This window comes from Erythrolamprus reginae, chromosome 4 (assembly GCF_031021105.1).
Source record: "Erythrolamprus reginae isolate rEryReg1 chromosome 4, rEryReg1.hap1, whole genome shotgun sequence".
NCBI classification, from domain to species: Eukaryota; Metazoa; Chordata; class Lepidosauria; order Squamata; family Dipsadidae; genus Erythrolamprus; species Erythrolamprus reginae.
Window position 1 is genome coordinate 57,717,090 of NC_091953.1, and position 25,581 is coordinate 57,742,670.

The 25,581-nt window shown below is 37.7% G+C and overlaps 1 protein-coding gene across 1 annotated transcript in view; it reads right to left on the bottom strand.

Annotated features, from left to right (window-relative positions):
* GRIK1 (glutamate ionotropic receptor kainate type subunit 1) overlaps positions 1-25,581 on the bottom strand; it is a 197,693-nt gene that overhangs the window by 55,011 nt on the left and 117,101 nt on the right. Inside the window, exons 5-9 of the mRNA XM_070751768.1 lie at positions 23,011-23,064; positions 20,316-20,489; positions 12,624-12,767; positions 8,709-8,816; positions 1,681-1,725 (exon numbers count right to left, since the gene is read on the bottom strand). Coding sequence (XP_070607869.1) covers positions 1,681-1,725; positions 8,709-8,816; positions 12,624-12,767; positions 20,316-20,489; positions 23,011-23,064 — 525 coding nt within the window. The remainder of the gene's footprint in view (positions 1-1,680; positions 1,726-8,708; positions 8,817-12,623; positions 12,768-20,315; positions 20,490-23,010; positions 23,065-25,581) is intronic.

Consider the following 25,581-nt stretch of genomic DNA (forward strand, 5'->3'; position numbering starts at 1 on the left):
GTTTTATAGAACCGGTCCGAAGCAGCAGGAACCCACCTCTGAACTTAAACACAATTACTGCTTATTGAGAATGCAGGGCAAATTATTTCCTCTTTTTCTCCATCCCTGGAAGCTAGACTTCTATTTCCCTCTATTTCTACCCAAGGGCACATTTATTAGTACACCTTTTCTCTCCTGATCTCTTTCTTAAATCTGATTTGCTGTTCTACTGGCTCTAATCCTAGGGTAACTCTGACAGTGTTAAAACCACAATCTTCTGAATGTAAAGATTCTATACTTTCTCAAGTTGGCATGTTATATTTTAAAATGTGTTTGAAATATAGGCAATAAGAAATTATAAAAACACCAGTATAAAAACAAAAACTAAAAACCAATCAGCACAGTCACAAACAGTACAAGATAAAATATAGAACGACATTACATTAATATTAGTGGGATGACAGTGTGAGTTAGTTTTACAGCAGTGAAATATCAGAATTGTGTTTGAAGGAAGAACATCACGGATCACATCACTAGGGAGAATTCAGGCTTATTGCAGTTTAGTGACAATTCACAGTGTATTATGTGAGAAATACTTCCCAACACATGAACTGAATAAGTATCAAATTAAATTAATTTAAAATAAACTCCCTTCAGATATATTATTACATGTCAGATTGTGGATGATAGTTATCACTGATACTAAAAATATTAGGAGTCTGCAAATTGATTCTGATTCTGAATTTGAGACAATTATTCAAAAAACCAGACTAATTTAGCTTCATTAATGAATTCAAAAGATCTGAATCATTTACCAAACTGAATCTTTGCATTCAGCTTTAAGTAAACTTTTGTTCCTTATTATTAACTAGCTTCACAGTTATAAAAATTTTAATAATTAGATATTTTATTAGGAATATAACTCAAACTAAATATACTGAGCCAATAGGTGCATTATTCTTAAAAAACTATATTTCCTAATTTATTTATTTGTGGTACAAAAATAAATGATAGGAGAGATTTAAGAAACAGGAAATGATTCTATTTAATGACACCAAAATATTTTTTCAATATGCAAGGGAATTTATTATGGATGCATTACTTTTTATTCCAATGAACAGTTCTCAATATGTTTCTTATGTAAACAGAAGTGTTCTTTGATCAAAAATTAATCCATATTAAACCAAAAATACTATTCAATATCATTCACAGTAGTGCTGCATTAAGCAAAATACTTTTGTACATGCAGCCAGTGCTCACTAGAACAAAAAGATGGATTAAAAATCAAATTAAATGAATCTGATCCAATCATTATAAGGTGCAAATCGATGGTAAATCAGTATCTTCAAGTGCATTTAGCACCCTTTCTAAATCTTTCACTATCTATTACAAATCCTTGAAAGAAGTAGCACACGAGAATTTAATTTTGATTTTTGACAGTACAGCTAATACTTCGGTTGCCTATGATTTGGATTAAACCAGGTTCATAACATCATTGTGTTCTAAATTGTAATTATCATGTATTCATCTCAGTCTATTGTGTAGCAAAACTTCCTATATGCTCAAAAATCTGTTTTGCACAAGAAAATATATTCCAATATATTGTCTCTAAACTGCAATTTAATGCCATTTTTCAAAATCCCAAGAAATAATCTGAGACTTGAAGTAACAGTTCCTTATACAGCTTGTCTAGATACAAACCTTCTTCCAAACGTTATATAAATGATTAGAAAGTTCACCAGCAACCTTAATTTATAAAAGAACAAAAAAGAACAGATAACAATTCTTCATTAAAACTGAAATGCAAAACTATTATAATTGTATACTTAGATTTTCATTATAATTATCTAATAGCATTAAGATTTACTGAGTTAATTATTGCTGGATTATTAGTTTTAATAATTAATTGTACTGATCTTTCATCTGTCTAAATTAAAAATGCCCTCATATTGATTTAATTTCAATTTCTCATATTTCTTCACATGCATTTTCTATAGGCCTTGTCTTTCAGAAAACTTCACAATTCACAATTCATATATTGTAATTAATATATGGATCTGTACCAGATCTGACCATTTTTTCTTCTGTTCTATTCTTGTAATATATAATAAGTACTACAGTACAATTATCATATATGGGGACAGGAATAATGTGGACAATCTTTTTCACTTTAATATTTATATAGTTTCTGTTGTAAACTAGAAACAGCTTTGGCATAATTAATTGACTAATGAATGAATTAATTCTTTTATTGAAAAAAGTTGTGCCATCAATAAAGTAGTTAAATAAGGAGATGAATTAAGCTAAGGGATATACAATTGAATTGAATTTGAATTAAGTTTTTATTACGTGTTTCAAACCAATTTGTACCACAAAGTAAAGCTTTGTGAGAAGTATAACATTTGAATATTGCAGATATACAGTATTAAGCATGCGAAAAGATTCTACCCTTGCTTGTCACTCTTCTAAAATAGAGTCAGAAGGGGATAAACAGGTAAAGTTGAATCCATAATGCTGAACTGGGTTCAAACTGGACTATATGATTACTATTAATTTCTAAACCAGATCTAATTTTATGGGATTCTAAAGTCCATCCTGATAGAATAATACAATCTGCTAGTTTTGCTTATATATGGACAGCTTATTAAAAAGCTAGCAAAATATGAACTTGAACAAATGGCATGATGTCACCTCATGCAAATATAGTGTTTGTGAAGGATGTATATATAGAGGGTTTAAGAAAAATCATTGTCTGAACACACAGATATACATGCAATGATTTATCAATTTGGTAAAATAAAATATTTGTGTCTCTTTTTCTTCTTCAGAGATTTGTCTGTACTGTATATAATTGTGAGCATTAGCTAGGTGTGTTTGTGATGGATATGGAAGTAGGGCTGTATAAACTCCCAAACAGTTATAAGGAAAATGAAAGTCTATAAGATCATTTTTATGTCAATAAGGGTAGTTTGCAGAGGAGGAAAAACTCATATGCTATGAAATACATGAACCAGCCCTGATTTTTCTATTTCAGGTATGGAGCTATATGTGAGCATCACTATCTATTAAATTCATCTGTGCATGTATTACAAAAATTGTGTCATTACAATAAAGTGGCATATCAGAATGATATTGGTTTCCATATTCAAATGTAGATCAATATATCTATTATTTAGTTTATATACATTTGACTGATATTGGGTTCAGTTTGTCAAAATCCTATATATGCCTCCAAAGTTAAAGTTTATGTTTAAGTTTAAATTTGTCACCTTTGAACCTCAGCACAAGATCACGGACAATTCCTAGTTTCAGATAATCTAGATCCTTATCTACTACATAGTATGCTGTGGCTTTCTACAATTAATTAGAATTCTACACCAATTCTTAGATATAAAGGCATATCAATTAAACTGATGTTTTACTACATATAGCATAATGTACAATACATTTGTGCATTTGGACAGTTGTCAACATAAATTATCAAAAGACTGGAAGAAACCATTTTTTGCTGATACATACATTATTAAACTCATAGATATAAGGGAAAAAAAGTACTGTATATCCATTCCCTTTCAAACATATATCACAATCAATATATTAAAATTAAAGCATGAAAATAGACCATATATTGCTAATACATTTATTTCTTTGAGTTATTATTGATTTATAGTTTATATAAATTTCTATATTCCAATATTCAAGGTAGCTTATAAGAATCTATTACACACTGGGTCTATATTAAATTCAAAGACTCGTTTTTATTTATTTCTCCATATTTGTTCCAAAAGTGATGCATTATAAACATTATAAACATAATATAGATGGAAATAAATTTGCTTAATTTAGCTAAAGGAAAGTGAAATAAGTGTCACTTTGAGTAGTGAAAAAACTAAGGGAGCAAGAGAACAAAGGAAAGTCAGTAAAGCTAATACTCCATAAAATAGGCAACACTTCATAAAATGTCTATGGAGATTCTTAGTCATCCAAGTCATGGTTGTCCCAAAGATGCTTTTTCAAGAGGCCACTAGATTTTCTAGTTTTTCTTTGAAGATGTTTTGCTTCTCATCCAAGATGCTTCTTTAGCTTTTCAGCTCTGAAGGAGCTTCTTGGATGAGAAACACATCTTCAAAGAAAAAACAGAAAGTCCAATAGCCTCTTGAAAAAGCACCTTTGGGCCACCCCATAAAATCTTCACATTATTTTACAAACAAAGAAATGATGACACTCAACAAATCAAATAACATTACATGTTAATAGTATCAATGGCAATAGTTGAAGTAGCAAGCACACTGCTCTTTAAAACTAGTTATACTAATAATTTGTATCCGTTCTTTGGCAGTGAGAGAATAATAAAGGGTCAAAATATCAGTATATTTGTAACATGTTTTACAGGAAAACATGTGGGCTGAAAAAAGTCACTTTTTTGACATTTTTCTGACCATGTTGTTATTGTTATTTATTAGATTTGTATGCCCCACCAACATGTAATATACAGAGTACAAATCCAATATTAAAAACAGTATTTAAAACCGTTATAATAAAAAACAATCATACAACCCACATAAACCATATACAAATCATAATAGCCGAGGGGTATAAAACCTCTACTTATATAGGAGCTATCATATTTATCATTGCAAATAAAAGTTACATGATCTCTAAGAAATAATACAAGATTTATATTAAAGACAAATGTTACAAGTAAATAATCGGATAACTTTACACCAGTGCTGTCAATTGGTACAAACCATGAAATGTATACTGTTACAGGAATAGTGAAATAAATAGGATATCCATAGGAGTGAAGAATGTCCTTGCAAGTAGAGCCTTTAGGGGAGCAAAGTGGAAACCATCCCAGACTGCACACTGCCTTTTTTCTTTAAAAAATAATAATCAGATTTTGCCATTTATTCAAGTTGTAGTACACCAAAATGAGGAATATTTTCTGTATTTTGTGTTTTCCCACAAATATTCCATTGACTTATTATTTTTCATCCATTTACTTATTGTTTGAAAGGTAGATTGCCTCAAAGTCAGTTCAAGAAGCTTTCCATCCTTAACTAGTTTATGGAATACTTGTGGAATCAGCTAAAGTTTATCTTTTTAAAATAGAACACCAGGTTAAAAAAAGCTGGTGATGTTCAGAAACTATTCAATAAAAGTGGGGGGAAATCACATAAATATTCACTGTCTGGGATACATGGTGACAGTGTCTTTAAACCTATTTTTTTGAAAATGGAATGGGCTACTTTTACAGTTGAGCAGCAATGATAAGAACTACGTATACCATTCTCCTCTTCTAATATATGAAATAAATTATTTCAATAAGTCAGCAACAAAAATATAAAGTGGCTCTTTTATTACATCTAATCCTATAGTGTAGATTTTTTAAAAATAAGACGAGGCTGTCCAAGTGACTTGGCTCTGGCTTCAATTAGTTTTGATACACATAATTCTAGATTAAAATTTTAGTGCATGAAAATTACTAACAAACTAAATTTATAAAATCTGAAGTAACGAAAAAAAAAAAAGCCTGTGTTTATTGAAACTGAACCACCCCTCTTGAAATTGCTGCTTGGTGTCAAATGATCAATAAACAGCAATTGTTTCCTCCTGAATTTGAATTTACTAATTCGAGATCAGATCAACAAGCCTTCTGAAAACACCAAACAATAAAATATTGATATGGGTTCTGATTAAACTTTTAGGACCTATTAGTGTCTTATCTTCCTTCTGTGGCTGATGATGATGAGAAACACACACACACACACACACATACATCAGCACTTCAGCTGCAAAAGAACTAAGGAAGCAAGAGAACAAAGGAAAGTAGGTAGCACTTCATAAAATGTCTATGGAGATTCTTAGTCATCCAAGTCATGGTTGTCCCAAAGATGCTTTTTCAAGAGGCCACTAGATTTTCTAGTTTTTCTCTGAAGATGTTTTGCTTCTCATCCAAGATGCTTCTTTAGCTCTTCAGCTCTGAAGCAGCTTCTTGGATGAGAAACACATCTTCAAAGAAAAAACAGAAAATCCAATAGCCTCTTGAAAAAGCACCTTTGGGCCACCCCATAAAATCTTCACATTATTTTATAAATGGAGTAATAAAAAACAAAGATATGCTCCCCAAAGCAGTAAAATCTATTAATCTACTTGTATTTGCATGTTTTCAAACTTCTAGGTGTGCAGGAACTTGGGCAAGTAATAGAAACTCACCCAATATATGGAGCTCAGGTCTTGAACCCGGGCTGTCAATCAGTGAAGAACCTAAAGTATCAGCAGAAAATATTCTTATCATCTAACTTTTGTAGAGAAAAACCCATTTAAGAAATTATTAACAAAATGCAAAAACTGAATATGTTGATAGAAAGGTTGAATATTTTCAGAACTCCAATACAAAATCAGAACAGGATTGGGTAGCACAAACATTTTCAAAAGTAAAGCATTTGGGATCTCTCCACAATGGCTCTTACCTTAGACACTGGATCTTAATGTCCAGTTGGATCTTATTCTTGGGCAGTGCATGACAGAGCATGAAAATAAAGTCAACCTTTCACACATCTTTTCACATTTATGTGGTAAACAGATTGAACTAAAGCTGAATGAGATACATAGAACAATAATTCAGGAAATTAAAAGTGTGTAGAATTTATCTCTTATTAATCATATACCTGGCATTTATGTTACAAAGATCAGATGTGTACCATTTTTCAGTATGGCTTCACTGAAGAAGTGACTTTTATGTTTTGTGCCAATTGACAGCCCCTCTGGAAAAACCTAGAAGATCAATGACCTTGAAATGAAGAACTGCATAGGACACAAATAGACGAGATAATGAAAAGCATGTGACAATAATATCAGGTTTTTCAAGCTCATCTAAAAAGTATGAACAACACACTCGGTTGCACGTTGTGTTGGATATTCTCTGAACTTGGTTGGGATAATATTATAAATAATAATCTTTGTTTAGAGACTTTGAATTCATTGGGCTTTTTGGACCAATTGAACAAAAGCACTTACACCAAACAGCATTTTTTTAAAAAAAATCCACCATCAAGGTAAAGCTGCATGGAAGGGCCCATATAAACCGATTGCTTTCTTGAAAACCTTGTTAATAATTTCAAAGAGAAGATGGTGAACAATGGCAGAACTACAATTGTGATAGCTTTTGAACAAAACAAACCAGATTACGGCCTGCTGCAGCCAGCATACAATAATTTCAGAATTTGCTTCTGTGGCCCAATGAGAGGGTCAGAGCACCAGATGGAACCACTAAAGAGTAGCAAAGAGATACCTAAATACTTAACTATTTGCTGTTATTTAGTCGTTATTAATTCTTGCAGGCCAGACCTGTACTGATAGAACATCCAGTACAATGCCATTGTTGCTTCCTATTGTCTCCAAAAGCAACTTGTGTATTCAAGCTTCAGGCAGAAGGCAGTACTGTTCCTCAAATATAGGTACTATTGATCACATATGGTGGAATGGGAGGTTTACCGTGAGACCAGAGAATTCCCCTTATAACCTTGGTAGAGAACATAGAAGGAACTCTTTGGTAGCAGCTAAATAACTAAATAAAGCAATGTCCTGACTTGGATTTTACTGTGTTAGTAAAACACTCCAAAAGTCATCTTCTGATCTTGTGAGAATAAAGAAATTGCTTTTTGTTTTCCTATCATTTTCTTTGTGATAGCTATAACAGTTCTGAAAATTTGAGGAAGAAAAAAAGAGATAACAAATCTTCAGAGGGAAACCACATGCTTCGAACAAAGATCAACACCATGAATGCACAAATCAATTTTTCCAGGTAAAAAGGAGATTTGCAAAACAGTTAGAAAAGATACGTTTAGGTTGGAAATCTATTACATTACATTAAAGTTGTTCAAAAATTATTCTCCATATATAGAAACAAATTTATCTAATTTTCTGATCTTGCACAAGGCATCCAAAAATAGGATTTTTTCAAGAGGAGCGCCATGTTCTTGGGATAGCTTGATACAAAGCTTATCAAATTTACTTTTCTTTAGAATGAAAACATTTTCTTCTTTTTAAAATAACAAAAATGGATGGGATAGTTCTAAGCCCACACACAATACTGTGAAAATTGTTCATAATAAGGCACTTGTGAAATGTTAATATCCCCATTTCAACTTATGAAGATAGAGCCTTCTACAAACTAACCCTCTTAAAAGTATTATGGTCCATAATGCTGCAGGGAATATATTAAAAATAATGTATATAATGATGACAGGATTAGGCTCAATTTAAAATAGTCATGGTCTTTACCCAGCATGATGGTAAGTACTAAAGGAAGATGTCCTTCTATCTAAATTTGTTTATATTAATATATGGAATGTGAAAAACACAATTTGCAGGAGCCCTATTTTTTGCAGAAGAAAACAATAGTAGTCTTTTAATTTTATGATATTTAATTTTAATACATTATTCTCTTAATTTTGCTGCCAATGTAAATGATTTTTTAAATAAGATGATATTGGTTCCTAGCAGTATTTTTTTCAATCCGAGAAAAATATTAAATTTACATAAGTTGCTGTGAGAAGCAAGCGGTAGAAAAAGGCCTTGAATAGACATTTCAATGTCCCTTGGTCAGCTTATGGTATAGATAACAATATATCCACCCATCGTCCACTAGGCCTTTAAATATCTACAAGCTTGCTGACTGTACCATTTGGGTCACATCAGGAATATAGTGGTACCAAACTGTTTACCTTTTCCATTCCATCTTCCTTCAAGCTGATGATATCCAAATCAAAATCTTTTCTTAAGCCATCTGTTTTGTTGAAAGAAATCCGTCCTGTCAAACCACTCCAGTGGCCCTAAAAAAACAGATTGAGGGAGATAGAAATAGGATTAGGTGCATTATGTTTAACTTTTAAGTTTTATAAATAAAAAATAGACGTGTAACTTCTCTTCCTTGATATAATTACTTTTGAAATTGAAATGTAGCCTTGTTTGATTAATTCTATAATTTAGTATTTCTTCGAGAGCTAAGTACTACATACACAGAAGAACCTGAACAATTTATTTATTTATTTATTTATTTATTTTTTAATTTATTTATTTTTTAATTAATTTATTTATTATTAGAGTTGAAAGGGACCTTACAGGTCATCAAGTTCAACCCCCTGCTTGAGCAGGAAATCCTACAGCACTCCAGCCAAATGGCAGTTCAATCTCCTCTTGAAAATGTCCAAAGTTGGGGAGTTCACAACCTCCGCCTGCAGGCTGTTCCATTGGTTGATCGCTCTCACCGTCAGGAAATTCTTCCTTATCTCCAGGTTGAATCTTTCCTTGGTCAGCTTCCAACCGTTGTTTCTCGTCCAACCCTCTGGTGCCCTGGAAAATAGTGTGCCCCCTCCTCTCCGTGGCAACCCCTTAAGTACCTGTATACAGCTATCATGTCTCCCCTAGCCCTTCTTTTTACTAGACTATCCATGCCCAGTTCCAGCAACCTTTCCTTGTATGGCCTGGTCTCTAGTCCCCTTATCATTTTAGTTGCTCTTTTCTGCATCCTTTCCAGAGTCTCTATATCTCTTTTGAAGTGTGGTGACCAGAACTGGATGCAATACTCCAGGTGTGGTCTGACGTAGGAATGGAGCTCAGATTTTTCTTTCTCTAACCTAGTTCATGGTTTCCCTTCTCTTCCATCCACACAAGGGAACTTCTGCAAAGTTCCAAAGATCCAAGCTTTCCTTCTGCAGCCTGACAAAAGGATTTCCACACATTTCTCCAGTTGTGAAATCCATTTTTGTGAGCGTGGCTTGGTGGGTGTGGTGTAGCTTGGTGGGCGTGGCTTGGTGGGCATAGTAGGGGAAGGATACTGCAAAATTTATTAATTAGATTTATTTATTAATTAGATTTGTATGCCGCCTCTCTCCGCAGACTCCGGGCGGCTAACAACAATAGTGAACAACATATAAAAAATCTAATATTTAAAATAATTTTTTAAAAAAACTAATTTAAAAAGACCAAGCATACACACAAACATACCATGTATAAATTGTATAGGCCTAGGGCGAAGGGCATATCTCAGTTCCCCCATGCCTGATGACAGAGGTGGGTTTTAAGGAGCTTGCGAAAGGCGAGGAGGGTGGGGGCAATTCTGATCTCTGGGGGGAGTTGGTACCAGAGGGTCGGGGCCACCACAGGGAAGGCTCTTCCCCTGGGTCCCGCCAAATGACATTGTTTAGTCGACGGGACCCAGAGAAGGCCAATTCTGTGGGACCTAACTGGTCGCTGGGATTCGTGCGGCAGAAGGTGGTCCCGGAGATATCCCCTTTCCCTCCCCACTCTGGGGCCAACCAGGGATGATATTTGCTGGTTCTCCGAACTACTCAAAATTTCTCCTACCGGTTCCCCAAACTAATAAAAATTTCCTGTACCAGTTCTCCAGAACCTGTTAGAACCTGCTGGATTTCACCCCTCTCTGTATATGGAGGGGAGGGGAAATCCTTCAGCAGGTATCAACAATTTGGTTTTCTAGGGAAGTTGGCAAATAGCAATCACATGTTCACAGCATGCTTGATAACAAGTTGCCAAGAACTTAGGTCATGATGCTGTGGCCACAGGGACAGAGTGACATTTTATGACATCGGAAGTGCTTTATAAATCTTTTCTCAGCTGTCATAACTTCAAACGCTCATTACACAACTGATTGAAACTCAAGGACTACCTGTAATAATTATATTCAACAATACAAATATTAAAGTCAGAAAGCAGATTATGCACTAATGAAATTGAAAGGAAAAAAATTCAAGGAATTTTGAATTACCATTTATCACAGTGTTATTCAATTACTAGAATTATTAACATAATTTATGACAGAAAATAATCCTCTTTGTAGTGACTTGAGATAATAATATTTCCATTCCTATCTTACTTATATTAACATTTTAAATATTTACAGATATTTACAAAACTCGGTCTGTAGTATTCATAGATTTTTGTACTGATGGATTTTTATATTGGATTTTTATATTGATCCCAAATCTTCAATTTCATATCACTAATGATCAGTGAAGGGCTACCAAAATTTTTACTACCACACAGTGGGCATGGCTTATGCAAGACGCCCTGCATTTTCTTTCAACATCTTTCAGTGCAAATTGGGTGCTCTGGGGTGGAGCTCCATTTTCACTACCCTACTGCATCCCCCTCTCCATCCGGGCAGTAGCCCACCCCTGCTAATGATGTGTATAAATCATATATAATACTCATTCAATCCATGTACTGTAGGTAGGACAAGGCATACACATGCTTTTTCTATTATCCATCAGCCAGATGTTTAGACTGAATTTTGCATTTTTATCCACCAACCAAGTTCTTACCAAAATCCTGGGATAGATTGTTTGATAGTTATATCAATGTATTAGAAATGTATACATGTTTGAATAATATTTTCATTAAAAGGTACAATATGTATAGAATTCTAACTGTGTTATTGTAATAACATACTGTATATTATTTTTATTGTTGCATTTCTATCGCTTTTAGAGCACCTTTTATGTATGCATCTCCATTACTGTAATATTGTTTTGTGTTTTGCTCCCCTTTTCTTTGTTATCAATTAAAAAGTATGTGTGTGAGTGTGTGTGTGAAAGAGAGAGAGAGAGAAAGATATGGATTCTTATGCCTCCGCAAAGCTTTGCCCCATCAAAGCAATGTGCCCCATCAAAGCAATGAGATTCATAGAGAGAAAGATACATATAAGAGACACTGAAAGTTGATCTGATTATTACTTTTTGTTAGACAAATAGCTGTTATGATACAGTTTAGGATGGATGCGCACTGAATTTCTGAAAACAAGGATACATAAAAATGCAGCATTCATAATACATTCCGCTAGGTAAAAGTGTGTCCTTGTTATTCTGATGTGGAACACATAGAAAGCAGCTGTGCACTTAATATGATGAGAGCATAAAGAATGCCCATGTATTCACAACATAATAAACTATATACTTTCTAAATGTAGAAAGTGAAGATGAACTTTACTCATCTATGACCTTGTAGTACTGCAACCTATTTATTCTGTATCACAAAGAGTTTGGCAGCTCCTAATTCCAATTTCAAATCTTGGTTAAATGTAAAAAATCTAGCTGAAAGCACTGCTTTCTCAAAAGAAGAAGGAAGGAAGGAAGGAGGGAGGGAGGGAGGGAGGGAAGGAAGGAAGGAAGGAAGGGAGGAAGGGAGGAGGTTTCCCTGTATGATACAACACACAGGGCAATTGATGGCAGTTCTAGTACATAAGAATTGTAATACAATTGTAGACAAAAGGTAGATAAATTTGACTGTTGCTCTTTTTATGAGAAAAAAATGAATGAACTTTCAGGAAAAAATACTTGAAAACAAGGTCATTCATTCTCTGCATTTCAGCAAATACATACTTTTGAGGGAAATCTGAAAAAATGAATAATTGTTTCAGTTTCCCAAGCTCCGCAAAAAGAAATTTACTAAAAGTTGAAATTTAATAGTTTCTTGATTAATTCTGAGACCAGAGTTACTGATGTTTAAACTGAATTCTCTTTTACAACAAACTAAACTAAATTTGGCCAATGTTAACCTGATGCTTCTTTGTAAAGAAACAAAAGCATCATTTTTTGATGCCAAGAACAACCCATATATACCTCTTTTATCAGATTCATAAAGCGAGTTCCAAACCGCCATGGCTTATGCCGGTGACACTGGAGGGAACTGACTGTCATTTGAAAGGCCCGTTGGGATGCTACTGCTACCATGTAAACGCCATCATACATCAAAGCTGATTCTGTCTGTTTTGGGAAAAAGACACACACACAAAGAAATCAACCACAAGAATAGTAGCATGTTTTCGAAATCTTATTTTCTTCTAAAATGCTGGCTATTTCTCCTATTTTGGTTTTCTGCCAATTTACGGTAATAATTTTTGTTTGTTGTACATTGAAACCAATCTCTTAGATTGTGGGAAGTACAGTGATACCTCGTCTTACAAACGCCTCATCATACAAACTTTTCAAGATACAAACCCGGGATTTAAGATATTTTTGCCTCTTCTTACAAACTATTTTCACCTTACAAACCCACCACCGCAGCTGGAATACCCCGCCTCCAGACTTCGGTTGCCAGCGAAGCAACCGTTTTTGTGCTGCTAGGATTCCCCTGAGACTCCCCTCCATGGGAAACCCTACCTCCGGACTTCCGTGTTTTTGTGATGCTGCAGGGGAATCACAGCAGGGGAATCACAGCAGTGCAAAAATGGGCGCTTCGCTGGCAATGGAAGTCTGTAGGTGGGGTTTCCCAGTGAGGGGAGCCTCAGTGAAATCGCAGCATCGCAAAAACATGGAAGTCCATAGGTGGGGTTTCCCATGGAGGGGAGCCTCAGGGGAATCCCAGAAGCACAAAAACGGGCGCTTAGGCTGGCAAAAGGGGTGAATTTTGGGCTTGAATGCATTAATCACTTTTCCATTGATTCCTATGAGAAACCAATTAAGTTTGTAAGACAAGGTATCACTGTATATAGAAAAGCAGAAGTAGAAAAAGTATTAGAAACAGCATAAAAAAAGAAGTTTCCTAACTTTTACATTTTAAAACTTTACACTTTTAGCCAAATTGTCTTAAGAGTAACATTCATCTGGATGTTAGTAATGTTGGGGTCAGTTGTAGTTCTTGGCCAGTCTTTTCCATGCTATGAGGGCTACGGTTATTCATTTCTTCATACAGACAATTAATAAAAATATTGACTAGCACAGTGCCCATATAGAGGCCTGGGTTTGTGGCACTGTCCCACTGCTACATTCAAGTTGCTATGGAACTATGTATGAGAACTCTCTGGATTTTGTCATTCAGTCAACTATGGAGTCATCCAGTAATGGGCAGCCAAAATTTTTACTGCCACACTGTGGCTGTGGCTTATTTTGTGGGTGTGACTTGATGGTCATGTGACTGGGTAGGAGTGGTTTGCTGGCCATGTGACCAGGTGGGAATGGCTTGAATGATTATCATTGTTCAAGTAAACTGTTAAATCCTCGACTTACAATCTTACCAGTGTCATTCACTGGGGTGACAATTTCCTACAATCTCCTTCCTGGATCGCCTCCCCGCCCCAGGCTGGGTAGCTAGGTGAATGGGTGCTGCCAGAAGCATAAATGCTGCCAGCTCCACTTCCACCCAAGCCTTCTGCTTGCACCTTAGGCGGGAGGTGGCCATGTGGGGCTGGAGGGTAGATGGGCAGGAGAGAGGGAAGCTCGTCTGAGGCTAGGAAGGAGGAAAGAGGAAAAAAGCAAGAAGCGCAGCCACAGCAGCAGCAGGGGAAAAAACGGTGAGCCGAGCTGAGACCAGTAATCCAGGAAGTGACAACTGCCGATTAGCTGGAGTTGCGCACTCATCTTCATTTCCGCCGGTGGAACTGCATTCCACCCCATCCTGCCTGCTGCCCACCCCTGGTATCATCTAATAGTTGTGTTACTGCAAGTTAACAAATAATAATGAGTAACTTTATTGAATAGTAAGGTCAGGCACATAATTTCTATGGAATATTTCAAAGATAGAAAGCTAAAATTCCTCATGTTATGGCTCTTGTTGCATTTCTATCACAGCATTCCCACGTATGTTATTTCATAATCTGCTGGAGGATTTTGCCAAATTTCATTCTTTAGAATGAAATTCATCTCCCCACCCCACTGAATTTGGTCCCTTTGAGTTGTTGCTGACTCTTGGTGACTGCCTAGACTCATCCAAGTTAGAAAAAGGCCTTTGGCCAGATAATAAACTGTTAGTCTTATTTATTTGTTTGTTTGTTTATTGAATTTGATCTCTTAGCAAATGATTTTAAAGTGTGATTCAGCCCTTGTTAGAAAAAGTTAGGCTGCTTTTCCAAGTAGTCTAATATTGGATGTATAACATTTCCTCGATTATTGCACAATTAAACTTTGACCAGACAGAGTTTGTTTCCTGTCAGATGGAAATGTTATCTTATCAGGTGGGAAGAGTCTGAGCTTGACTTCTGAGGAAGTCATCAGAATCCTTGTAATAGGAATGACATTACAAGGCAGGATAAAGAGCTATGAGCTGTTGTGGTTAGCTCTGGCCCAGCTCCTGCCCCAAGGACTGTGGATGTGGGGGAAACATCCACATGCTGCAGGCCTGTTTTGCCCCCGATGGAATCTGCTGATGAAGGCTCCTCTGACCAAGAAGACATGAGTGACAGGGAGGAGGAGACTGTGGCAGACAGCTCAGAAGGAGATCAATTATCTAGCTCCTCCTTGGATTCAGAACAAGAGTTAATGATACAGCCACGCATATGGAGAGCGATGCATAGGCAACAACAACTGAGAGATTATTATCAAAGAAAATGAGGCCACCTGTGGTTGGGTGGGGCTGTGGTAATTAGTGAGGCTTGTATAAATAGCAGCCTATGGGTTTGACCATTGTGGAGGATTGTCTGATCGTTGTGTTTCGTGACTGCTTTACTGACTTGGACCTTTGTGTGCTGATTTCCCCCCGCTTTGAAACTACACCAGGGCAAAGTGTGTTTCACTTTGTGAAAGAAGAAGGACTGTGAATTGCCTCACAGCTGCAAGCTAAGTATCACAGAACTGATAAGGGACTTGTACAAATTACCAGTTGCTATCCAAAAAGAGGGCTTGGTTTAAGTGAATTTTCATTATAAAGAACATTGTTTTGAATTTTCAAACGTGTGTGTGTCTGAAATTTGTACCTGTGAATTTTTGGGAAGAGTCTACCAGGGAGCCCGACAGAACATGAGCTGGACTACCATCATGTAAAGGATATCTTAGTCCACAGAAAGGGGCATATGTGGGAAGCATTTCAGAAGGGGCCCTCCTTATTTTCTGGAAAGTAAAAGGACACCTTTGTTTTGTGAGCTATGTTAGCAGCCAGCAAACATCTGAGTTAATAGATGCTAGTTATAAGCAATTCAGGACATAAGAGGATTCAAACAGTATTGTCTGCCCACCACATACTTTTTGAAACAGTTGGCATTAATTAAATAATGTCATTTGGTGAGTCTCAGGAAATAGCCTTTTTCAACCATTCTCCCCAAGATTCACGCAGTCCTCCCTTAATTCTATTTAAGCAAGCCATGAAATCCTGGCTCTACCCAAGTGGGAGCATTCTTTCCCTTGTGTATTTTTTTTAATCTCTTGAATGGTTGGTGGCTTTTTTCTAGCCTTTTTTTTTCCATGTGATTTTTTCGGTTTTAATCTTTTCTTGGTGTTGTATTTTTTAAGTCACATACAGTCATGACAAGCTGAGGCAGACTGTAGATCCAAAGTCAAGCAATTTTTTTTTTAGCAGATTTAGACTTTCAGCAGATGTAAACTAAAGCTGAAATTTCCTGCTATCACACACTTCTTTGAAAGATACCAATATCTTCTGCTGTCCTGGCAGATAGATTCCATGAAGTTATCTCTTGTGTTTCTCATTCAATTTATTCTTCCTATGATTTGCGAATTTCTGTGTAGGCATATGCTTTCTTTATGTAATACATTTATGGCTTTACAATAAATTATCCATGATAAAACAGTAATAGGCCTAAGTTTAGGACCAGCAAGTCCCTGAATCGGATCACTAATTAAAATTTGCTAAAATTAAAGTGTTGAGATGAGAGCCTTACATTGTTTAATTGGTCTAACCTTGTAATGTGGTTAAAAGACTACAACCTGTAGTGAAATGTAGTATTATTTATTATTGAGCTTCACAGTTAATTCAAAAGTTAATTGTTCAACCTGAAGAAGAAAAATGGCTTTGATTGGTTTTTGAGGGAGATTGTTAAGATGTACTGTTGTACTATTGTGGGGGTTTTTTCCAATTCTTAAATAACATTTTCCTAAAGGGGAAATATGTGGTAGGTTACAAGTACAAAGTAGTGTCATTTTCCCTGACATACAAAATTTAATGAATGAAGCAAGAAAGCTGCATGATTATCCTGATGAGACAATAACAGTATTGTGTAACAGCTAAAATAATCCACTTTGTAGTTACACGACTATGCCAGCCTTGTAAATCCTTTTGGAAATTAACAGATTATTTGTCTGTTTCATTAACCTACAGTACATAGATCATTGCCAAACCTAGGTGATGTGAATTTATCAGTTACCTTTAATTGCAGAACAACTCTGGGATCTCTTTGAAGTCACAATAAATACAAAAATTTATTATTACATGTGAACTATCCCTGGACTTTGTTGTATTTATATCCTGCCTTTCCTTTAGAAGTGCAAAGTTGAATTTGAATACTAGCCTAAAATCATCCATTGACATTCCATAGTAGGGAGTGGGCTTGAATCTTGATCTTCCTATTTTAGTCCAATATGCTATCCTCACACTATAAGATCCAAACTTCTCACAAGCAGGAATTTAACCACAATCCACACATCGAGAATTGCTTTGAATTGTTTAACAATTAGAAATACTGGATATAAGAGAAGAGACTTTAGGAGATGAGAACACCATCAATACCATAGCAACTGCAGGTAGTTCTCACTTACTGATCACAATTTGTACCAGGAACCTCATCATTAAGCACAGACATTAAGTGAAACATCATGCTCTTATGAAAAGAGAAATACTTGACCTAACATTGTTTCAGATGCATTTGCAGGTAAACACTGCCTTGTACTGTAAAGAGCAGGTTTCTGGGTTGTCTCAGTTTCTACAGTTTCTCAAACTTCCAGCTCAGTTGTGACTATCTACAGGGTGCGTTCCAAAACTAATGCAATTTTTAAAAAAAAGTAATTTATTGAACAGATTTGCACAAACACTTAAAATTCTTCAAAGTACTGTTCTTGGGCCTCTACACATTTTTTCCAGCGACTCTGCCATGACCAGTACGTGCCCTAGAACAGCGTTTCCCAACCGGTGTGCCGCGGCACACTAGTGTGCCGCGAGACACGGTCAGGTGTGCCGCGAAGCTCCTAGGGAAGCTCCAGCTGGGCGGGGCGCTGCCGGTGCCGGTGCCTCCGACCTGGAGCTCCCACTCGCAGCTGTCCCCTGGCTCCTGCCCGATGCCGCTGTTTCCGGCGCTCTCCTGCTGGGCCCCAAAGAAGGAAGGCAGGAAAAAGGAGAGCTTCATTCTTCGCGCCTCCTTTTTCCCGCCTTCCTTCTTTGGGGCCCAGCAGGAGAGCGCCAGAAACTGCGGCATCGGGCAGGAGCCGGGGGACAGCTGCGAATGGGAGTTCCAGGTCGGAGGCACCGGCAGCGCCCCACCCAGCTGGAGCTTCCCTGGCGTCGGCAGCAAGTGTCCTTTGGGGCCCGGCGGGAGGGCACTGGTGGTGGGAGTGGGAGGGTGCCAGCTGCAGCGACCCCAGGCAGTCACGGGGAGATGGCGGCGGCGAGAGGGAGCTCCAGGGTGGAGGCACCGACGGTGGCGGTTGGACGTGCTGCTGGATGCCGTACATGCTGGCACTGAGGGGCTGGCATATACGTCGTCCAGCAGCACGTCCAGCTGCTGCCGTCAGTGCTCCCGCTTGCAGTCAGCTGAGAGAGAGAGAGAGAAAGAAAGAGAGACATAGCAAGAGAGGCAGAGAGAGAGAGAGAGAGAGAGAGACATAGCAAGAGAGGCAGAGAGAGAGAGAAAGAAAGAGAGACATAGCAAGAGAGACAGAGAGAAAGAGAGACAGAAAGAGAGAGAGAGAGAGAGACATAGCAAGAGAGAGAGAGAATGAGAGAGAGAGAAAGAGAGACATAGCAAGAGACAGAGAGAGAGACACACACACAGAGAGAGAGACATAGCAAGAGAGACAGAGAAAGAGAGAAAGAGAGACATAGCAAGAGAGGCAGAGAGAGAGAGAAAGAAAGAGAGACATAGCAAGAGAGACAGAGAGAAAGAGAGACAGAAAGAGAGAGAGAGAGAGACATAGCAAGAGAGAGAGAGAATGAGAGAGAGAGAAAGAGAGACATAGCAAGAGACAGAGAGAGAGACACAGAGAGAGAGAGAGAGACATAGCAAGAGAGACAGAGAAAGAGAGAAAGAGAGACATAGCAAGAGAGGCAGAGAGAGAGAGAAAGAAAGAAAGAAAGAGAGACAGAGCAAGAGAGACAGAGAGAGAGAGAAAGAGAGACAGAGAAAGAGAGATAGCAAGAGAGGCAGAGAAAGAGAAAGAAAGAGAGACATAGCAAGAGAGACAGAGAGAAAGAGAGACAGAAAGAGAGAGAGAGAGAGACATAGCAAGAGAGAGAGAGAATAAGAGAGAGAGAAAGAGAGACATAGCAAGAGACAGAGAGAGAGACACAGAGAGAGAGAGAGACATAGCAAGAGAGACAGAGAAAGAGAGAAAGAGAGACATAGCAAGAGAGGCAGAGAGAGAGAGAAATAAAGAAAGAGAGACAGAGCAAGAGAGACAGAGAGAGAGAGAAAGAGAGACAGAGAAAGAGAGATAGCAAGAGAGGCAGAGAAAGAGAAAGAAAGAGAGTTATAGCAAGAGACAGTGAAAGATAGAGAGAGAGCAAGAAAGAGAGAAAAAAGCAAGAAAGAGATAGCAAGAGAGACAGAGAGAGAGAGCAAGGGAGAGAGAAAGACATAGAGGAAGGGAAGGAGGGAGAGAGAAAGAGAGCAAAAAAGAGAGGAAGAAAGAAAGAGGGATGGAGAGACAGAAAGAAGGGAAGGAAGGAAGAGAGAGAAAGAGGGAGAAATAGAGCGAAAGGGAGGAAGAGATTTTTTTGTCCAAACTTTTCTTTAGCCCCCCCCCCCCCCGTTCAATGTTCCCCAGGATTTCGAAAATATGAATAAAGTGCCGCGGCTCAAAAAAGGTTAGGAAACACTGCCCTAGAAGGCATCTTCGGGGATCTCTCGCAAGGTCTTCGTCACGGCTGATTGGATCTCTTCTATGGACGAAAAACAAGGCTGCCTTAATCCAAGGGAACAAAAAGAAGTCTGCTGGGGTGACATCAGGACTATAGGGGGTGGGGCAGCGTTGGCACCTGGTGTTTGGCCAGGAACTCGTGGACTCGTAGCGTGTTGTGGCAAGGCGCATTTTTCATTTGCATTATTTTTGGAACACACCCTGTTCATATAAAAGTATGGCATGAACTTCATTTAACTAAACTAGAATTTCCTAAGTTTCTTTCTTTGTGGTCTAACTTCAATTGGTTTAACTAGACACATGATTGCAACTAAATTGGTTCCAAAGATGTTCCAGATCTCAAAGAGGCATGAATGTACCTTGTGCCTGCAGCTCATTAATATAACCCCATCTTCGCATATGAACACAGAATAGCTGTAATACTCTATTGTTTTTTATGTCATCAACTCACTTAGAATTTGCTTGTCACTAAAATAATATAACTTCTTATTTAATTTCAGATGGTGTTTTGTCACTTACTGTCATCATGCCATCCAGGAGTCCAGTCTCTGGCTTAGGTGGTGCCTGTAATCTTTCCATGGACCACTTATCAATAACAGAAGCCACTTGTGTATTGTCAATGTTGAGCAGACGAAATCCAGTCATATTGACTCCACTGTATCTAAAGGGCTCCAGGTCTAATGCAAACAAATCCTGTATTACCAAGATTTTGTTGGTGATACAACAACAAAAGGAAAAGACAAAGGCATTAAAGATAAAATGGATAACATTGTATTCAATCCAATAACATAAAAGTGCCACACTGGTTTAGTAGGACTTTATATCAATTATGTAGCTTTCAATTAGTTATCCTTGTATTATTCTTTGAGCAGGGAAACTGAACTTGTTCAATATAGACATATCCACCCATGTAAACTTAAAGCTTAAATGTGAAATCTTATCTTTGCCTTTCACTATTTCTGCCAAATCCCTGTTGATATTGAATATATATTATCCTTCTTAAGTCCAAGTTTTCTAGACAGTGCATACATTATTAAATCTAAATAATGATGAACTGAATATGATTTATTAGATATCATAGATATAACTTGTGTTAACACAGAACTCCAGATATTTGTAATATTATATTCTAAGAAGGGTGCCCAGGAGTACATGTGCTGATTTATAGTATTTTTGTAATAATGTTTCTGCTACAAACACAGGAGATGAGAGGGGTGGGGGGAGAGACATCTACTCAGGAAATCATGACAAATTGATTACTTCATGCCTTGAAAAAGTCAACAACATAAATAATATAATTTTACAATTTTGAAGCTTGGTATTTCCCTTGCCTGCTACCTGGGGTAAATAGCTGTCACTTTATCTGATGTATGTATTAGAACAGCAAATAAGCAGTTCCATGTGAATTAGAGGTTTGTAGAGCAGCAATTTAAGGACTAATTTGAGTGATATTAATTTGTGTGGCACATTTCAAAATCATGTCATAAATAACATAACATGAAAGAGTATAAATCATTTATCAGGATGTGAAATTTGTCTATCCATCCATCCATCCATCCATCCATCCATCCATCCATCCATCCATCCATCCATATACTACTGTGTGCTCTGGTTTTAATTAGAACATTCTCATCTTTCACAATGGTAAAAATAATTAAGTGAAGCAAGAAAAAGGGGAAAATATTCTTTCTGTATATTTTAAATGTTTTCTCAATGTGAGACTGTAATATTTACAAAAATATTAATAATAATTTATTTTCAAGGAAGTTAGAGTTTTTTTGTAACAATATTACTTTTTATGGTAAACATTTGTATACAAAATATAACCCAGTGATGTGATATTATTTGAGAAGTTGCTCTTACTTTAATTTTGGAACATCAGTGTCTTTATTTAATAAAGCTCTTGAATAATATGGATTTTTCTAAGTCAATAACATCCTGAAAGCCTAAACAATGGCACTGTGTTTGATGCAGTTAAAATATAACCATAAACAATTAAGGATACTAGACTGATTTTGTGACCAATTCCTCCATTTTAGAGAAGTCCTTTGGAAACCTTAAGCAAGACTAGTTCAGCATTCACCCACTGGACGTACTCCATCTATGTTGATTACAAAAATCTATTGTTTACAGTCAACACGAGCACAAGTTCCCAGAGTTCCTGGTAGAAGATAATTATTCTATAATTACAAATTTCATAGTAGACCAGTAACTTTGGTCTTTTCCTCCTGCCCAAACTTTTCAAGGATATGCTGTTAAAATGTGAGTTCTTCACTGAATTAATTAGCAGATTGAAGAGAGATGAAAACAGAGTGAGTGAATTGCTGATTGTGATGGATATGCCAAGCCATCTTGTTTACAAGATCTGACTACGAGCTACAGTTATTTTTTAGCATAATTTTATTTTTGGAAATTTACTAGGGCCATACATAGAACACTGTCATAAAATAAGCTCTTCAGTAGTGATGGGCGGACCGAACTCGCACAATTCGGGGCCGTACTGAATTTTGCGGCGTTCAGTATACCGAACATGAACCCGAAATTTTTTGAAACTTCAGGCAAAGTTCGGGGTCGCGTTTGGCATTCGGAGCTTTGACGTCACCGGCAGGTTGCTAAGGATGCCAAGGTGATCACTTCCTGGATTCCATGGAATCCAGGAAGTGATCACCTTGGCATCCTTAGCAACCTGCTGGTGACATCAAAGCTCCGCCCCCGGAATCTCTTTGTGGGAGGGATTCCCCAGCTCCTTCAAAGGGCGGTTTCACGTAAAAATAAACATTGTTATGTTTCCGAAAAAGGACACTGCAGCAGCACTGCAAGCAAAGGGCGGTCCTTTCACATAAAAATAAAAAAATATATTTTTATGAAAAAGGAGGGCAGATGCTCATTGAAGAAAAAAGAGGAGAAAAGTATGTAGGAATAATGGAGTGTGGGGTGGGGAGAACGGAGGGCAGAGGCTCATTGAAGAAAAAAGATGAGCATCTGCCCTCTGTGGAATCCAGGAAGTGATCACCTTGGCATCCTTAGCAACCTGCCGGTATATGTGACGTCAAATCTCTTGGTGGGATTCCCCGTTCGGGTTCAGTTCGGGTTCGGCTGAATTTTGCATGAAGTTCATCCGAACTTGCCGAACCCGAACACCGTTGGGTTCGCCCATCACTTCTCTTCAGCTCTTTCTGTGTTAATGGTACAAATAATTACTGAAGTATCTTACCAGAGTTGTAAAAAAGTAGTGATAATATTCAGTCATCATTCCCATGGAGAGAATCTGTGAAAAAACAAAGTGGGGAGGTGAACCAAAGTGGGGGGAAAAACACAGCATAGGTAATAATTGATTCTGTAATGCTGCATTTTTCAAACTTTTTCGGACTGCAGAATCCATCAGGTTTTTAAAAAAATTCTCCTGAGTCAGAGGCAAAGCTCTAATAATAGAAAATTGCCTTCATTTACTTTATTTTTCTTCCTTTATTTTCTTCTTTCTTTGTTAGGGCCTCAGTCTAAGGAATCTCAGCAAGCTCACATCCTGGAACCCTAGGGTTGTGCAGAACACAATGTGGAAAATGCTGCTCTAATATACCTGTGACAATATCTTCATAGACTATGAAATAGTGTAAAGCAGTAGTGGAGGGCAGTATGCCTGAAGCCTATGAATAGATGCCTATTTCTTTATATTTGAATGGCTTTGTAATAATTACAGTAACCACAGGCAAGTCATCAGCACCCTCTCTCTTTCGGACAAGGGCTTTTTGATATAATTTAAAGGTAAGTAAATTGGTGTGGAGTGGAATAATATTCAAAGTAAAAGCCTTTGATGCAGTTCATGGCTGGCAGAATGAAACAGCTGCCAGAGGAAGTGGATTTTGAATGTCAGGATACTACAGCAATAATTTTAAATTTATTGTCATTGCATTTACACTGACAGGAAAAGGTGTCAGTGGCAGTGCTTCCCCTACCAGATACTAAATAACTTGACTGGCTTCGGTGTATCTTACAGTTTATTAGTTTATTAGATTTGTATGCTGCCCCTCTCCAAAGACTCAGACTTGCATAGAAGACATAGAAATCAACACTAACACCAATGAAACACCTACACCAGTGAAATAAGCCAAAATCATTAGTGTTGTGTTTGGGCCTGGGCCAGCCGTTGCTCCCACAGATGGGAGAGACGCAGCACAAAGTGAACGTGAAAACCTGGCTGACAGCCAGGAAGATGTGGCAGACAGCCAGGAGGATTCAGCAGACAGCCCAGGGGATTTGGCCTGCAGTCCCTCAGACAGTCTGTCCTCGCTCAGTTCGTCTGCAGATCAATACATTGATTTATGTAGCCGAAGAGCTATGCAAAGAAGGGATCGCTTTAAGGAGTATTACAAATCATGATAGGAGCACCTGGTTTGGGTGTGGTTCCCTTAATGAGGGCTAAAGGGATAAAAAGAGCACAAGGGCCAAGACAAACTGTGGCTGTTTATCTGTGTTGTTTTGTGGTTCCTGCTTCGAAGTTTCTGTGCTGTTGGAGTTTTCAACCCAGCTTTGTCAGACAAGTGGGAGGTGAAAACTCTGGGACTTGCTGTTTGCTTCAAAGATTCAAAAGGACTCCTGAAACGTCTTTGCTCATTCCAGGTTGTCTTTGTTTGTTTGTTTTTCCTTGTGTTTTTTTTGTATGCGGCTGAAGTAAGCCTTGCATTGTTTTCGGACATTAAGAACTGGTTTTTTGAGTAAGCTATTTTTGTGTATCTAATACAAATTTGCTGATTAGCAGAGCACGTGTGTGTTTGATTTCTTTTCACTGGACTATTACGCATTGCCGAGCCAGTCAGGCAGAACAATTAGTGCACATTATAATAAGAAAATCAACATTTCTTACTCTAACCTCCCATTTTGTACGATGAGGTTAAGATTTGAAACCAGCTGATAATGTCATTGTTTCCACCTAAAAGCAAGTTTTATCAGAGTAATAATATTTAATTTGGGGGAAGCAGTCAGTTCTAACTGTCAAAACAGCAAAAACCTGGCTGATGTACTGATGTGAGGACTGTATCTATAGTGCAGGCTGACAGTATTTGCATGATAATAGTCTCATACTGTTATCATCGAATAGTTTGTTAAGTAAAAGCTTTTAACGTAAATATACTGCTCAAAAAAATAAAGGGAACGCTCAAATAACACATCCTAGATCTGAATGAATGAAATATTCTCATTGAATACTTTGTTCTGTACAAAGTTGAATGTGCACAACAGCATGTGAAATTGATTGTCAATCATTGTTGTTTCCTAAATGGACAGTTTGATTTCACAGAAGTTTGATTGACTTGGAGTTATATTGCTGTTGTGATTCAGCCTGAGGCTCCTCAGGGACCGGCTGCATCTCTGCTGGATCCAGGCCCGGAGGAGGAGGACAGTGAACAGGAGGGGAAGGACCAGGCAGACGGGGGAGAGGAATGTCAGGAAGAGGATGAGTGGGAGCAGCCTGAGAGCCCCAGGGGGGGGGGCTCTCTCCAGCCAGTAGCCTGTCTTCATTGGATGAGGAAGCACAGGCTATAATTGACATGCGACAGAGACGTGCAGCTCAGAGACGGGACCAATTAGAAAGGTATTGGCAGCACTGAATTGGCAACAGCTGGGTTTGGGTGTGGTTCTCCTCAGCAGGGTTTAAAAGGCAGGCAAGCCCTTTTGGCCATGTGGAGCGTTATCAACTTGGAAGTCCTGTGACCCTGCTTTGCTTCTCGGCGTCTCTGATCTTGGCTTGTGGCCTAGAAGACTGGAAGACTTGGGGGAGGCGTATGTTTGT